At 39.0% G+C, this 15713-nt stretch overlaps 1 protein-coding gene across 1 annotated transcript in view; it reads right to left on the bottom strand.

Annotated features, from left to right (window-relative positions):
* The window catches only part of LOC100619432 (DNA (cytosine-5)-methyltransferase 1-like), a 68795-nt gene extending 53348 nt beyond the window's left edge, over positions 1–15447 (bottom strand). Inside the window, 9 exon segments of the mRNA XM_056821001.1 lie at positions 830–1044; positions 4008–4040; positions 4043–4099; positions 5528–5646; positions 7748–7857; positions 7949–8032; positions 10147–10186; positions 11674–11739; positions 15374–15447. Of these exon segments, the coding sequence (XP_056676979.1) occupies positions 830–1044; positions 4008–4040; positions 4043–4099; positions 5528–5646; positions 7748–7857; positions 7949–8032; positions 10147–10186; positions 11674–11739; positions 15374–15447 (798 nt within the window).
* Between the last annotated feature and the right edge of the window lie 266 nt (positions 15448–15713).

Genomic DNA, 15713 nt, shown 5'->3' with positions numbered 1-15713 from the left:
CAGAATGAATCTTGGGGTGTGGTTGATTGAACATTTTTTTGAATGTACACTCTTATGCCAAAGGGGACTGCCCCCTAATTGGCTTTTGTCAATGCGCCCAGCAAAACATTGGTTTGCTGTCTTTCTCTCTCCTCTGTTTCCCCATATTTACAACTATTATAATTTTCCTCTTAGTGGGTAAAAAATTTTTGTATACACTTATAGTTAGAAATTTTTGGGGTACAGTATGCTTATGTTTAGTGATCAATTGGGGAGACTAATCTCCCAATCATCATCAGGGGGGATTGTGAATTTTAAAAGTCTCCATCTTGGTCTAGCACCCAAAAATTGTGCACACCCACACTACAGGGGCATGTGCTAGTCAATGACAAATCAGAAATAACTAACTGCCCACCTGGGCTGTCCTAAGCCAAGCTAGAGCCAACCATTGGCATTTGTGAGACACAGGAAGTGAGGTAGGGAACAGCCTCTGGAATTCGCTCACTTCCTGTGGAGAGAGCGAGACGGGAGTTGGTGTTAGGAGCTTGGACAGGGAGGACGCCCGCAGACAGCTTTCCTTCAGATCACTCACGTGAGTTAAGGACTGATTCTTTCCACCTTGGCCCTTTGGGCCTAAAACTCCCTCTGCCTTGGTCAGAGGTTGAGTAGCCCCTTTCCCTTTTCTCTTCTCTCCTTCTCTCCCTCTCCTTTCCCTACTCCCAGTGTGATTAAACCTCCATAAACTCCATTCTGACTTGAGTGTTTCATTTTAGGAATTTCATAAGTAAATTCCTTGGCGGCCATTGTTCAATATTACATAAATCCTGTAGCCACAATTTTAACCAATTACAGTGCTCATAACCTCTCCCAGAAGCCTAAAATTTCTACCATTACAAGGCCTTGGGATAGTCACTTCTATTTGATGAATGAGTTCTTCATAAGTGGCTTCAGTATTTGTCTGTAAAAATTCCACAACAGTTTTACTCAAGTACATCTTCTCATGCATCAGCGCAAAAATGGGAGCATGTTCCTCATTAGGTTCTACCGGAATATAGTCAGAAAAAGCTAGAAAAGCAGAATTTGGGGGAGAGGGAGTGAGAAATGATGTTAAATACTCACAGTATTAGAATTCATATCAAATTGGTCCCAGAGGGCCTTGATAACACCTTTGTAGTTGGAAGGTGATAGAACACAGATCCAAATTAGGTAAACTATCCAATATGGTGGTCGTGTTTGTTGGCTTGGTTTAACTGTTTTGGCTAAAAGGAGTTCTAACTAGGGAGATAGATGAGGTTTATTGGGGAGTAGATACTGACATTAAAATGTGAAGAGAATATTTTGGTGGATAATGCCTAAAAGGTTGAATTTTTTGGTTCTTCTTATCTCTCCCAGGATGGAAGTACAATAGCCACTCCAGTACCCAATCCCTGGAATCAGCATGGAAACTTTAACCTATTCCATTTTTCTAAAAATGGCCTCAGGCCTGGAATGAAAAGATTCCTCTTCCCAGAATTCAAATCCATCCCCACTTATTAGCTGTGTGACCCTGGGAAAGTCACTAAACCCTGTTTGCCTCAGTTTCCTCATCTGTAAAATGAGTTAGAAAAGGAAATGGCAAACCATTCTCTAGTATCTTTGCCCAAAAAAAGTCAAATGAGGTCAAAGAATCAGGCACAACTGAATAAACAATTTTTCTAAAATGAGCAAGTTGGGAAATATAATGGCCTTCTAATCTTGAGGGAACCAACATATTTGTATCCAGATTTAGTACAGACATCCAGTCAACTTGAGCCCTACTGCAACTCATAATTCCTAAACTCAAGAGATCCACTAGCCTCAATCTCCCCAGGGAGACTACAGATGTGCATAATCACTCTTGGCTCTAAAATGTTTTTAAGCTTGATTTTTTTAAATCCACAAGGGGGTTTGTGGGAAAGAAGTTAATGGGGTTCAGGGTTGTCCTTTAAGCAAATTAAAGTAAATATTAAAATGGCAGAATTTTAGAAACTCAGGATCAATATTTGAAACTTTTTGATTTCTACTGTCATGTAATTGGGCAAAATAACTCTTAATAGCTTTAATTTCCTCTTCATTAGAGGTGAAATCACCCTTTTCATTTTTGATACTGGTAATTTGAAAATCAAATTACCCAATAATGTTTTGTTGAGGTTTTTTTAATAGAACCAGTTCCTAGACTTAGTTATTAGTTCAATGACTTTTGCTTTCAATTTGATTAATTTCTCCTTTAATCTTTAATATTTCCAACTTAGTCCTTAAATGAGGATTTTTCATTTGTTCTTTTTCTAGTTTTTTTTTTAGTTATATTTAAAATAGTGAAGCCATAAATTGTGGCTTTTAAAAGAGTGGATGCCATAATCTGTAATAGTTAAAATGGTTGAAGATATAAATTGTGACAGATATAAGAGTGGGTGAGTAAATTGTGACCGCAGAAAATATGTTTCACCACAGTGTTTTGTTTTAAATCAAATATAAGGTGGTCACCAGGAAAATATTCCCAATTATGAATATACCCAAGTCAACTGGGTTTTATAGAGATTTTAATTAATAATACAATGAGGAATCAAAGAAAGAGAGAGAGAGAATAAGAAAGGAATAAGTATGAAGGGCCTTAAGCCAACATAGCCTAGACCTGAGTCTTTAGAGAGAGATCAGTCAGTTCCTTATCACTCACCACAAGATCTGTCCAAGCAAAGATTCTGGGGGACAGAGTCTCCCCAGAGGGAGTTCCAGCCAGAGTCAGCCTCCCTTGAGAGACCTCCTTAGAGATTGTCCTTCAAGAGATTCTTCTCAAAGGACCCTCCTTAGAGCCTGTCTCTCAAGAGCTTTTTCTCAAGAGATGATTTTTCTTATATAGGGGGTTTTCTCCTATTCTCCTCTAAGTTCTTCCATCTACCAATCACAATAGACGTTTTCCAAAGGACAGCCCATTCTGAATTCACAGCTGAGTCGACTAATCCTTTTAGTAAGTTTGAACCAGAAAAAACTTCTGAATAAGTTTTCACCTCTTTGCTCCTTATAAATTCACAAGTTACCTGACCTTTATAGGTACTTAGCACCCTATTGTATTAATTCTAAAAATAGGCATGGCTTAAAGACATTTTTGCCTCATTATAAGTATGGGTTTAAGTACTTTCATTGTTTTGCAAGGAATTTTCTCCTCTAAAGCAGTCTTAAGTACCAGTGGAGTAGAGGTCTTCCCATTTCTGATCTAAGTAGAGTTCTCACATTTTAGATCTAAGTAGCTTCACTGTTTAAAATGGGGAATAGTCCCATGTAAGTTTACAAGTCTGAGAAATTTCAAGATTCACAGCCCAAGTCATTGATCTGCTTTCTCTCTATTTTATTAATAGAAATATTCAGGGATATAAATTTTCTGGTGACTATTGCTTTAACTGGATCCAATAATTTTTATATGCTGTCTCCTCATTGTCATTCTCTTCAATGAAATCAGTGATTGTTTCTATGATTTGTCCTTTTGACCCATTTTGAAGAATTAGATTTAGTTTCCAATTAATTTTCAATTTGCCTCTCCGTGAATCCTTACTGATTATAATTTGTTGCATTAAGATCAGAAAAAGTTGCATTTGTTATTTCTGCTTTTCTGCATTTAACTGAACTTTTTATACTCTAGTACATGGCTAATTTTTTTAACTTATATCATGTCTAAAGAAATGCTCAAGAACCTGCTAAACTTCAAGGACATTCTTGAAGGGCTTATGGGAAAGAATTGAGAGAAAGAACTATGGAAGTAGAAATGCAAAAGGAGAACATATGACCTCACTTATCACATGTATAGATGGATATGTGATTTGGGGTTTAGGCTTTTTAAAAATTACACTTTAGCAAAAATGATAATATGGAAATAGGTATCAAGTGATAATATTTGTGCAATCCAGTGGAATTCCTTGTCGGCTCTGGGAGGGAGGGAAGGAAGGGGAGAGGCAAAGAAAATGAATCATATTAATGAAAATGTAAAAGAAAATGAACCATAAAGTCTTTCAAGATACCTGTTGTGAAGCCAATGAAAGCTTTATCTCCCCTTCATAACCAGTAATCCACCATCTTTGTATATGACCAAGCCTTTCAGCTCTGATACCACCTAAAGAAAAAACCAAAAGGCAGATTTAACTCATTTTTCTCTTTTAATAAAGAAAATATTTTAAGCCTTGCCTGACTTGAGCCATAAGTGAAATGGTCTGTTTCTAAATGGTAGGTAGTAAGAGCTGCTACTAAAATCCAACTGGAATTTTGCACTCTGGCACTACAATAACTCTGAAACAGCTGGTGCCTAGATCAGAAGAAGCCCAACCAAGCAGGAACAATTTCTAGCATCGGCACCATATAGCGTGCCAAAGGCCAGAGCTTGGAAGGTTTGTCCCTAAAGGATTGGGAGGGAGCAGAATACAAATGATTCCTGAGGATAATATAAGACATGTAGTGGCTATGATCTATATCAACCAAAGGAGCATCCACATTGGATAAATCAGTTCTTTGATTAAGAGGTAAGCATTTCACAATATTCAGTGGGTGAGAAAACATTAGGAGAGTGCTCTGCTGTGATCTCATGAAACCAAATAGCCACCAAGAAAAAAAAAAGGCAAGTCTCAGTCTAACCTCAAAGGCATTTTGGTAAGCTAGTCAATAAAGCACAACATCTCCACACTGATGAATCCCAAGGATTTAAAACTTCAGTTAAACATTCTATATAAAAAGGCACATGCCTAAAGTATGCCATATTATCATAAGAAAGATTGTTACTCACAATGGTAAGGACTAAGCACTTTCCATATATCCAAGTATAAAAGGTTTTCAAAAAAAAATTTAGTATAACTAGGTAGGATTAAGAGCCAGGATGACAGACCAGGTTCAAATATGGCCTCAGATACTTCCTAGATATGGACCCTGATAGAGAGAAAGAGGGGAAAGGGGGCAAGGAGGAGGAAGGGGGAAAAGGGGAGAGGAAGGGGAAAGGGGGAGAGGATGGGGAAAGGGGGAGAGGAAGAGGAAAGGGGGAGAGGATGGGGAAAGGGGGAGAGAAAGGGGAAAGGGGGAGAGGATGGGGAAAGGGGGAGAGGATGGGGAAAGGGGGAGAGGATGGGGAAAGGGGGAGAGAAAGGGGAAAAGGCATGAGGAGGAGAGAGTTTTATAGTTTCTCTTGAGGCAAGAGCAAAAAACTGAAGTTTTACATGCAATGATTGGCATATTACATAGAAATATAACTAGTACAACAAATGACAAACAATGAGAAAATAAATAATGAAGTTGTATAGAATCAATTTGGTGTTGTTATATATATCCATTGGCTACAGATACCACCACCAGCAGGAACCAAATCCAAAGAGACATCAATCGACTCCACAAGGACCCAGAAGTAAACATGACATTTGTTATTAATAGTCCAGAATTAGTATAGTAAACAATTGCACTTCATTCGGAGTTATTGTTTTGCCTGATTTGGGGAGTTGATTTATAGTTCATGTTTGCATTTATTGAATAATTTAAATTACTAGGAAACATGCATCCTTACCCTCCGGGCCTGGGTTTTCATCGTAGATTGGTTTCACTATTCCACTGAAGTAGAGTTTTATATTCTTCTCAACCAGGCCTGTATCAAATGGGCACAGATGGCCCTTTGAGTCATACACACTAGCAAGTAGATTAAAAAAAGAGACAACGCCCCAAGGTTTTTAATAAATATCTTATAAACTTAAATCAGATTATTTGCCCTTAATCTTTAAGATGCCCCTATCAAGTCTTGAGCTTAGAAACCATTGGTTAAAATTTAGATTCCTCTAACTATCCTATTATGCACAAATAACCGTCCACCATGGGCTTCAAAAGCATAATGTGAAATGTATAGAAAAATAAACTTGCAGGTTCAATCTAAGGAAGGGTAGGAAAGAATAATCCCTAGAAGTTCACCAAGTTATGCCAGTCCTTCCTCGGAGGACTATCCTTTTCTGGTTGTCTTGCTTAGCCTCTCAAAATCCTCTCCAGCATTGCTCAAGTGTCATCTCTGACACCTTCCCCGAATTCCTTCCTTCAATGAGAGGCATTATCTCTCTCTCTCCTTCTCAGCTCCCACGGAACTTTAATAACAATGTCACATTCATCTTGTGAAAAAGTACTGTGCCAAGGCAGAAAGACTTGCAAGGCATGGCAGAAAACCCATGATTCTGCCCCAACTAGACTATTAACCTATGTGTTCACCATGGACAAGCTCCTATTTCCCAAGCCTCAGTTTCTTCACCTGTGACTAGGGTCCACACGGATTCTTTCCATCTCATGAGGTTGTTGAGAGACTCCAAGGAAAAGGTACAAAAAGCACTCTATTCCCATGAAATGCTATCCATGGAAAAAGCAAATCATTCTCTCTCTTACTAGATTATAAAGTCCCTGAAAGCAGGTATTGTCTTTTCTTACTGCTTATAGGATCTGACTTGATATTTTGCCTAATATTTCTCTGTTCTCATGTTTTTGATGAAGAATTCCTAGCTTTGACAAAGAGAAAGCAACCTCTAGTCTATAGAGATGGATTTGGCTCTCAGTTCCATATTCCTTAGGCTTCCTCGGCAGGAGCCAAAGATGATATTCTCTTCCACAGCAATTTTTACCAGAGAGAATTGAGTATAATGACATTATCCTTTAAAAATCTACAATATAGATGGCAACTAGATGGCTCAGTGGATAGAGAGCCAGACCCAGAGATAGGAGGTCCTGGGTTCAAATCTGGTACTTCCTAGCTGTGGAACTCTGAGAAAGTCACTTAACCCCCATTGCCCAGCCCTTACCACTCTTCTGGCTTGGAGCCAATGCTTAGTATTGATTCTAAGATAGTAGGTAAGGATTTTTAAAAAATCTACAGTGATAGAATATTTTTGTGCCATAAGGAATGAGGAATAGGATTATTTCAGAAAAAAATGGAAAGATCTACGTGAACTGGTGCAAAGTGAAATAAGCAGAACCAGGAGATCATTATACATAGTAACAGCAATATTGTGGAATGCTCAAATGTGATAAACTTTGCTTCTAAGAGCAATGCAATGATCCAGGACAATTCGGAGGGACTTATGGGAAAGGAGGCTATCCACATCCAGAGAAAGAACTGTGGGAGCATAAATGCAGATGAAAATATATGATTTGTCATTTGTTTGTTTGGGTATAGAATTGGGGGTTTTGATCTTATAAGATTATTTGCTTACAAAAATGAATATAGAAGTATATTTTGTTGGATAATACATATATAACCCAGATTGAATTGCTTTCCAACTCTGGGAGGAGGGGAGGGAAGGGAGGAAGAGACAACATAAATCTTACAACTTTGGAAAACTTATGTGGAAATTTGTTATTAAAATAAAATAAAGAAAAAATTTAAATCTATTATAAGGGTAACGGGGTAGTATTCAATCCAAGTCTTTTGGGGGAAATGTCCCTTTTCGTTTCTCATTTTTAAGTTACAACTTGGAGTTATTTTATAGTTTATGCTTGCCTTTGTTGAATATTTTAAATGAGCATGAGCTTACGTAAATAGACAGTTGGAGAAAAGAACCCAACTTTCAGCTTGGAGCCCTACAGGTACCACTACCTCCTTTCTTCCCTGAGTTAAATAACCTTTAGTAGGAAAGGAAAAGAAGATCCCACTTCATGTTCAGCTGGTTGTTTGCAGATGTCTTGAATGTGCAGAACTAGTCAACCCAAGCATCAAAGAACAAGCTACCTTCCCTTCTGCCTCCAACTCCCATGTTACCTGAAACACGTTATTTTATGCTGCGGGGAATAGTCATAGTTCTCAAAACCTTTTTCATTGGCTTCAAAAATGCACAACTGTTTGTCAGCCAACATTTCTGGCTCTTTCATCTGAGAGATATTTCAGAGTTAGAAAGAGGAAAGGATGAAAGGGAAGATCAAGGAAGATATCCCTCCCTGCAAAACTCCCAACCAAGCTTACAGCATCATCCGGATCTCCTATGAAATATTTTAGATCAGGATCATCCTGAAACCGCAGGCAGTTCAGACATTGAAGTGAAGGAGCCTGCTGAGAAAGATCAACCAGATTTTAGAAAATCAAGTCACTATTCTCCCACTCCAAGAACTGGAAACTGGTGCCCAAGTTCAGTTAAACCCTCCTGATGTAGTTAAAGTTGCTCCCAGACAATTGTGTGTAGGGAGTAGGCTGACCTCACATTTAAAGTATAGGAAAGGGAACATTTTTAACAAATAGTAGATCTTTTCACAGATAGTAGATCTTTTTACAAAGAAAAAGAAACACTCTCCAAGTTACGTTGTGTTCCAATCTCTCCCCACCCTTTTATAATAATTTGTTTTGTTATGGAACCAATTCAGAAAACGGAGGAAAAATAATTTCTTAACACTGACCACTTAGTCTTCCTTTTTAAAGGGTGTGTGTAAGGAGAGAGGGGTAGAGGGAACATAAGTTAAGGCTTGGAGGAGCTGTCTGGACCAAATTTCTGATGTTCTTGTATATAGATTACTAGCTCAAGGCACCAAAATCCTCCTAGGATAGGTACTGTTAGAGGTTACCCCTACTTGCTACAGGTTCAGATATTTACAGTGAGAAGAGAGAATATCTAACATTTATGTAGGTTTTAGGTTTTCAAAGTCCTTTACACGTATTATCTCATTTGAAGCCTGTAACAACCCTGTGAAGTGGGTGCTATTATCCCTATTTTACACTTGAAGAAACTGAGGTACAAATAGTTAAGTTACTTACTCAGGGTCACCCAGCTCACAGGTATCTGAGGCAGGTTCCACGATACCATCTAGCTGCCTCTTTCGTGTTGACACTTTTCCCCATTCCCCTTAATGGTCTTGAGAACTGATGCCCAAATCACGTACCCTGTGTTCCTTTATCGTTGCTTTCTATGTGGTTTAAGGGCTGGAAAGGGGAAGACTAGAGAGACAGTCTCAGAACGTCTACTCTGGGCAGCCCCATTCTTCACTGGACAAAGAAACATTTCTTCCTCCTTCCTTATACCTACCATTCCCCAGGGTATTATATCCCCCCAAAATAGCATGAACCTTTCTCAAGTATAGACACATACTTGTGTGGTAGGAGAGCTTCAAGTTTGTTTTTTTTTGTTCCAGGTTCTGCTTCCTAATGTAAAATTCTAACATTCTCTTCCTTTACTATACTATATACTATAGAGTTAGTTGGAAGGATGGGATTAAGAAGGAGTTCTAGAACTAGGCTAGATATTAATCCAATCTCATTTTCTAGGGAGAGAAACTATTCCACCTCCAGATGTTAAGTGACTTGCCCAAGATCACATAGATAGTAGAAAAACAGAACCATTTGAAGAGCCAAAGGTTAGACTCTGGGATTTAGCATAATAGAGACCATTTATAGTGTTTTAAAGTTTTTGAGACACTTAAAAGAACTTATTTTATTTGATATTTACTATTTTGGAAAGTACATGCTATTATTAGTCTATTTCATAGATAGAAAAATGGAAATCTGGTCCTTCTAAATTCATTATCATCAATCCTGAGGACTTACGAGAAAGAATGCTATCCACATTGAGAGAAAGAACTGTGGGGGTAGAAACACAGAAGAAAAACATGATTTGTCACTTGTTTATATGGGTATAGGATTAGGGTTTTTTAATTTGGAAATTTTTATTTAATTAATTTGGAATATATTTCCATGGTTACGAGGTTCATGTTCTTTCCCTCCTTTCCTCCCACCACACCTTTCTGTAGCTGATGCACAATTTCACTGGATTTTACATGTGTCATTGATCAAGACTTATTTCCATAGTATTAATATTTGCACTGGGGTGATTGTTTAGAGTCTACATCCCCAGTCATGTCCCCATCGAACCATGTGCTCAAGTAGTTGTTTTTCTTCTGCATTTCTAATAGGATTGGTTTTTTAAAGATTACTCTATTACAAAAATGAATAATATGGAAATAGGTATTGAGTGATAATACATGTATAATCCAGTGGAATTGCTAGTCGGCTCCAGGAGGGGGGGAGGAAAAAGGGGAGGGATAGAAAATGAATCATATAACCATGGAGAAATACTTAAAAATAAATAAATAATTTTAAAAGTCAAATCAAACAAATCTGCCTTTATCAAATGTAAAAAAAAAATTTACTGTCATCCAAACAAGAAAGATCCTCACCTCTTCAGTGTTAGTCAAGGTAGGCTCTGTGGAAGGAGGTCTGGGAAGAAAAACTCAAGATCAGTGCTGAGGATACAATAGTTTGTCTGAGGAGCTACTTTCATTGGTCAAATCTTTAAAAACAAACAAACATCCACCTTATTTTTGATCTTAGAATCAATACCAAGTATTGCTTCCAAAGCAAAAGAACACTAAGGTCTAGGCAACAGGGGTTAAGTAAATTGCCCAGGACGATAAAGCTATTAAGTGTGAGGTTGAATTTGAACCCAGGACCTCCTATCTCCAGGCCTGGCCTTCTACCCCCTGAGCCACCTAGTCTCTCTGAATGGGCAAGCCTTTTCCAGGGTTAGTCTACATTCTTGGTGACTTGCAAATCTATTTCTATGCTTCAGAGTCAAGCAGTTGAGGAGTCTTTATTAAATGCTTTACTATGTGCCACTTCCCTGTGCTTCAGAGACCTGGTACATTTTAGGAAATTTGAGGGTTTGGTGTTTTAGAAGAAGTCACCTAACAAGTCTGGAGAAAATGAAAAGTCCCATTTTGGAGCATTATCCTTGCCTAATAGATGGAACCCTGGTTCTCAAAGATCTCAATTAACTCTGGAGTCATGCTCTACACAAAGCAACCAAGCACGAACTCCAGCAGGTCTTGGAAAGATTTTGAACCTGGGTCCAACCAGAGAACCTGGGGGCTGAGTGAGGGGTTTTCATGGATAGGGGAAATTCCTTAGGTCCATAAGCATTCTGGATCATGGGAAATAGCTTTGGCTCTCCTAGAGCTAGGACAATGAAATAATGAAGTTAAAATGATCACCCTGGGAAGAACCCTGATAATAGCTAGAATTTACATAACCCTGTAAAGTTTGCAAAGCACTTAACATATGTCCTTTGGCTGGGTCTTAATAACCCTGTGAAGTAGGTGTTGTTATTATCCCCATTTTACAGATAAGGAAGTGGAGGCACCCAGAATCACACCGCTAAACCATCAGGGGCAGGATTTTAAACCCAGTTCTTCCTGGCTACAAGTCTAGCTCCCATTCAGCTGCCAATAAGTCTGACCAAAGGAAGGGAGAAGCCCAGAATCTGCCACAACTTCACTACTCTCCCAAATGGTCTGGCTCCAGATCAGGTCTGAACTCCTCTGACTTCGTTTCTGAGGAAGGCAGTTTTAACATGCTCAGAATGATACACAAGCCAAGAACACGTTCACAGTTCTTAAGGAATAGTTACATAACACCTTCTTAGCTTATTAATACTTCAAAGTCTCTATCTGCCCTTTGCCTTTTCTGACTTCAATTGGGAAAGAATAAATCAATTGGTCAGAAACCACAACGGTTCCCCATGCATAATAAACCTTGGATAACATCTTCTCTTTTAGCTGGTTCCCTTAACTATCTTTAATGAAACCATGCAAGCCTTACACTCTTAGGAATTCGGGTACATTTTCCCTTCCCCAAAGCACCAGGTGTTAAGAAAACCAGAAGATGTGACTGAGAAATAAAAGATGCTTGGACAGCAAGTTGCTCACCTTCGAAGCTTCTTCCTTGGTGTGAGAAGTATCTTCAGAAGACCATGTTGACTCCGTTTAATGGATCTGTTGTCCAAAAGGAAGTCTTTTTGAAAGGGGGCATTCTCCTCATGGTCACCACCATAAAGACCATTCCTCTCCGCTACTAATTGCTGCTGGATACCTTTTTACCTAGATCCTTTTCCATACTAAACTCAACCAACTCAGAGAGGCATGGTGACATTTGCCTCTTCCCACCAACCAAGCCTCACTTTCCTCTCAAAAATAAAACAACAAGAGCACTCAAAACTCTAGTCCCACAAAGCTCAGACATTAGCCAGCTCACATAATATGTTTAAATGTGGTCTTTGCAAGCAGACAATCAACATGCTTCGTAGCAGTGAAGGTGAAGGGCCAGGTAAAAACCCTTAACAATAAAACCTAAAGGAGAAGGGGAGTGGAAACTGATACTAGATACCTCAGAAGTTGTCAAAATAACAAATTCTCTAGATTTTCCAACCAATATTCTAACCAAAATATGATTTAAGTTGATGCCTAGGTAAGGCAGAGCATTATTAATAAACTCACCCTGACAGAGATTTCCTTTGCTTACTAGATTCCTTGGCCTTGGCAGCTAGACACGGTCATCCTCCTGTTTAAAGAAGGCAACCCAAAGTTTGTTGTTGTTGGCCAGGGATGAGGGTGGAAGGTGGTTAGAGGCAGAAGATGAAGGACAGTGGCCTAGATGTCCAGTGGAGAGTCCAGTGGTTTTGTGAATCCGAGGATTTTGGACCAAGCTCTTAAGAATTGAACTAGATGGCCTCTAAGATCTCTTCCCGCTCTAAAGCTGTCAACCTATCAATCTAAATATATTGAATCATAACAAGTGAATAAAAAGGAGATATCTCTGTGAGCTGGGAAGGAAAGTTGCTAGGAGGACTTTGGGGAAGAGAAAGGAAGGATAATTGGTATTCTCCCTCTCACCTTTACTTTCTGTCTTGGGAACAATTCCAAGACAGAAGGGCAAGAGCTAGGCAATCAGGATTGAATGACTTGCCCAGAGTCACACAGCTAGGAAGTGTCTAAGATCCTCATGACTCCAGGACTAGTACTCCATCCATTGTGTCATTTAACTGCTCCCAATTGGTATATTCTTTAGGTAATGCCTTTCTTTGCCCAGGTTAGTACTTCTCCTATGAGCAGGACAATATGGTGCAAGGGAAAGATTCTCCTAACCATCTTAGCCTCTTACAATTTTCCAAGGTACTGCTACTCCCTTGATAAGAGAGGATTGCCTGCATGCACTTTATAATCCATTAAGACCTGTCCTCTTTCAAAAAACAAATAGATTGGCTTATATCATTCTATACTTAAAATATGCTGAGTAACAACTGTTGGCATTCTTGCCATGTAAGAGTTTAAGGGGGAAATAAAGACTTGAGTACTAAATAGCAGAATTTATATATCCTAAAAGAACATTTAGACCCATTTTTTACATTTGTATAGTCCTGTGAACACTTCCCAAATATGATTAACTTACTCTGTTCTAGGAACCTTGCACATCCTACCAGAAAGCAGGCTTTATGCGGAGGAGCCATACTCTCTGCAGGGCAACTAAGGCTTAGCCCTAGGGCACCAAGAGCACTAGTCATCTCTCAGAAGCTTTGAAAGAAGTTTTTGGACCAAGTTGGCAAGATTCATTACATGGGAAACTAAGTGCTTGACTTTTTTCTCCCCCCATCCTATCATTCCAATGAAGGCATTTGTGCTGGGTGCTGTTCATGGTGCTTAACCCAAGTATAATAAGTCTTGATCAATGGCACATAAAACCCAGTGAAATTACTCATTGGCTACAGGATAGGGGGGAAGAGGGGAGGAAAAGCATATGAATCATGTAACCATGGAAAAATATTCTAAATCAATTAATTAAATAAAAATGTTCAATTCCAAGTAGAAGACATGCTTTCACCCAATACCTAGCAAAAGTTCTGCCCCAGGAACCTGGGTCACAAAAGCACCAAGTATTTACTTATTTATACTAAGAATAAAGAGGGGAAATGAGTTCTTACTAGAATGAACACTGGAGATGGAACTATGGCAATCTAGACAACATTGTCCCATTTGGTCGAAAGCTAAAAGTTCTCTCCCCTTCCAAACAGGTGTCACATAAATGGTCCTGTATGTCAGATACACCAATGTTTAAGCGGCATTATCTTTCATCTCACTTACTTCTAGGCTTTGTGAATTCTGGTACAGGGTTCATTACAACAGCTTGTCCCATCTCCTCTTCAGAGTTTGAAGTGTAAATCATTGTGGTACTCTTTTTCCTAAGCAGTCAGTTGCTGATGAAGACTAACTTTTCTCCAAGACCAATTCTTTACTTGATGGTTCAAGTAAAATTACCAGTTATCCTCTCCTGGAGCAGGGTAGAGAACATTTAAAGAGTAGTTAGTATAGGAAAGCCTAGACATTTTCCCTACTATGGGAAAGCTATGATAAAGTCTACACATTTTACTTCGACATTAAAAGGAAGAGGGAGCTACATACTAAGCTGGACAATAAGGAAGACTCCAGTTTCTCTTGATCATTTCCTAACTAGCTACTTTCCTGGACCTCATATCCAGAAACTCATTACTCAACAAGATGAAATCAACTCAAAACTCATACTTCCTCAGTACATCTTGCCCTCCAAATGGATGCCTGCCTCCTTCCCTCTACCTGGAAAGAGGTTAGACATCACAAACTCCTTCACTATTTAAGGAAGAAAGGCAGGATAAGATAAGACAACCAAAATACTCTAATAATATCCTACCTAGTAAATCAGTATGTTTTTTTAAGTCAAAGGGAAGCCCAAGGTATATCTTCCAATCAGCACAAATGAAGCTTAGGTAGACCCTCATCAGGATTTTATCTGACCAGAGAAGTTTGGCAAAGGGAACCTCCTTAAGTTGGTTAAGAAGATAATCCATTCAATATCAAGGAAGAGGCATTGGACTGTCAGTCCTTTATGAGCCATATGGGGTATGTAGTGCTTCCAAAAACCTTGGCAACTTATTGGCCATAAGTAAAACCAATTGGGGGGGGGGGGAAGAGCAGCATTTCCCCAATGCTTTTAAACTTCTAACACCTGCTGGCCAAATTATTCAAGAGCTGTGCTACCTCACATGCTACGGAACTCACCTGAAAGGTTAGGCTAGCATCACTATGTTCTTGTCAGCACAGTTGGCCAACTCTTGGGGATAGCAGAGGGTATATAGAGTAGATAACTTACTGGTTGAGTAATGGTGACATCAAAAACCAAGAACAAGAGACAATTGCCTAAACCAATTTCATTGCTGTGCTACATCAAAAGTCCCTGCTGTTGACAAATAGGTGAATTTATTCTTTATTATGTAAATCTCCCTGTTCTCCAGACTCAGTAGCAGTACAGTAATATTTGGTATTCATTGTTATATTTTCAAAATCCATCTGTTGTCCCTCTCATCTGTTTTGATTAACTAAGATGGGAAGTTTTCAACGAGCCAGGAACTATGGGAGGATAGAAGAACAAGGTTTTCTGTCTTAATTACGAAGCTCTCAAAAATGTACTGGCCCACAAATAGCAGGAAAGATCCCTTGCCTTCCCTTCTGAGTGCCTCAGAACAAATGAAGAAGATGCATACATGCTACTAAGGAGAAAAAAAGTCAGCCAAATGGCACCTCTAACCTAATCTAGGCTTACTCTAGATAAGGTACACATCGCAGCAGCATCCTCTGCACATCGAAGCCTACCATCATGTCATAAAGTTGTTCCATGCCCCTGAAATCATCAAGGAGCCTGAGGAAGGGGAAGGGAGAGTGGGCTATGTACATGCAAAGGAAAGCAACTAGACCTCAATGGAAATACCAACAGTAACAACATCATCCTACACAGAGGAAATTAAGGATGAAAATGAAGCTCCCTGAAACTTCATGGAACGTGCTTTGTAAACGTAGAGGACTATTTAAATGCTAGCTATTATTATTACAGTTAGTCATAAGTAGATGAACTAGAATGATTATTGCCAGAAATCTTAGCTTGG

The sequence above is a fragment of the Monodelphis domestica genome, chromosome 3 (assembly GCF_027887165.1).
Source record: "Monodelphis domestica isolate mMonDom1 chromosome 3, mMonDom1.pri, whole genome shotgun sequence".
Taxonomy (NCBI): Eukaryota; Metazoa; Chordata; class Mammalia; order Didelphimorphia; family Didelphidae; genus Monodelphis; species Monodelphis domestica.
Note: the sequence above shows the minus strand (reverse complement) of the source record. Positions and strands in the feature narration are given on the sequence as shown.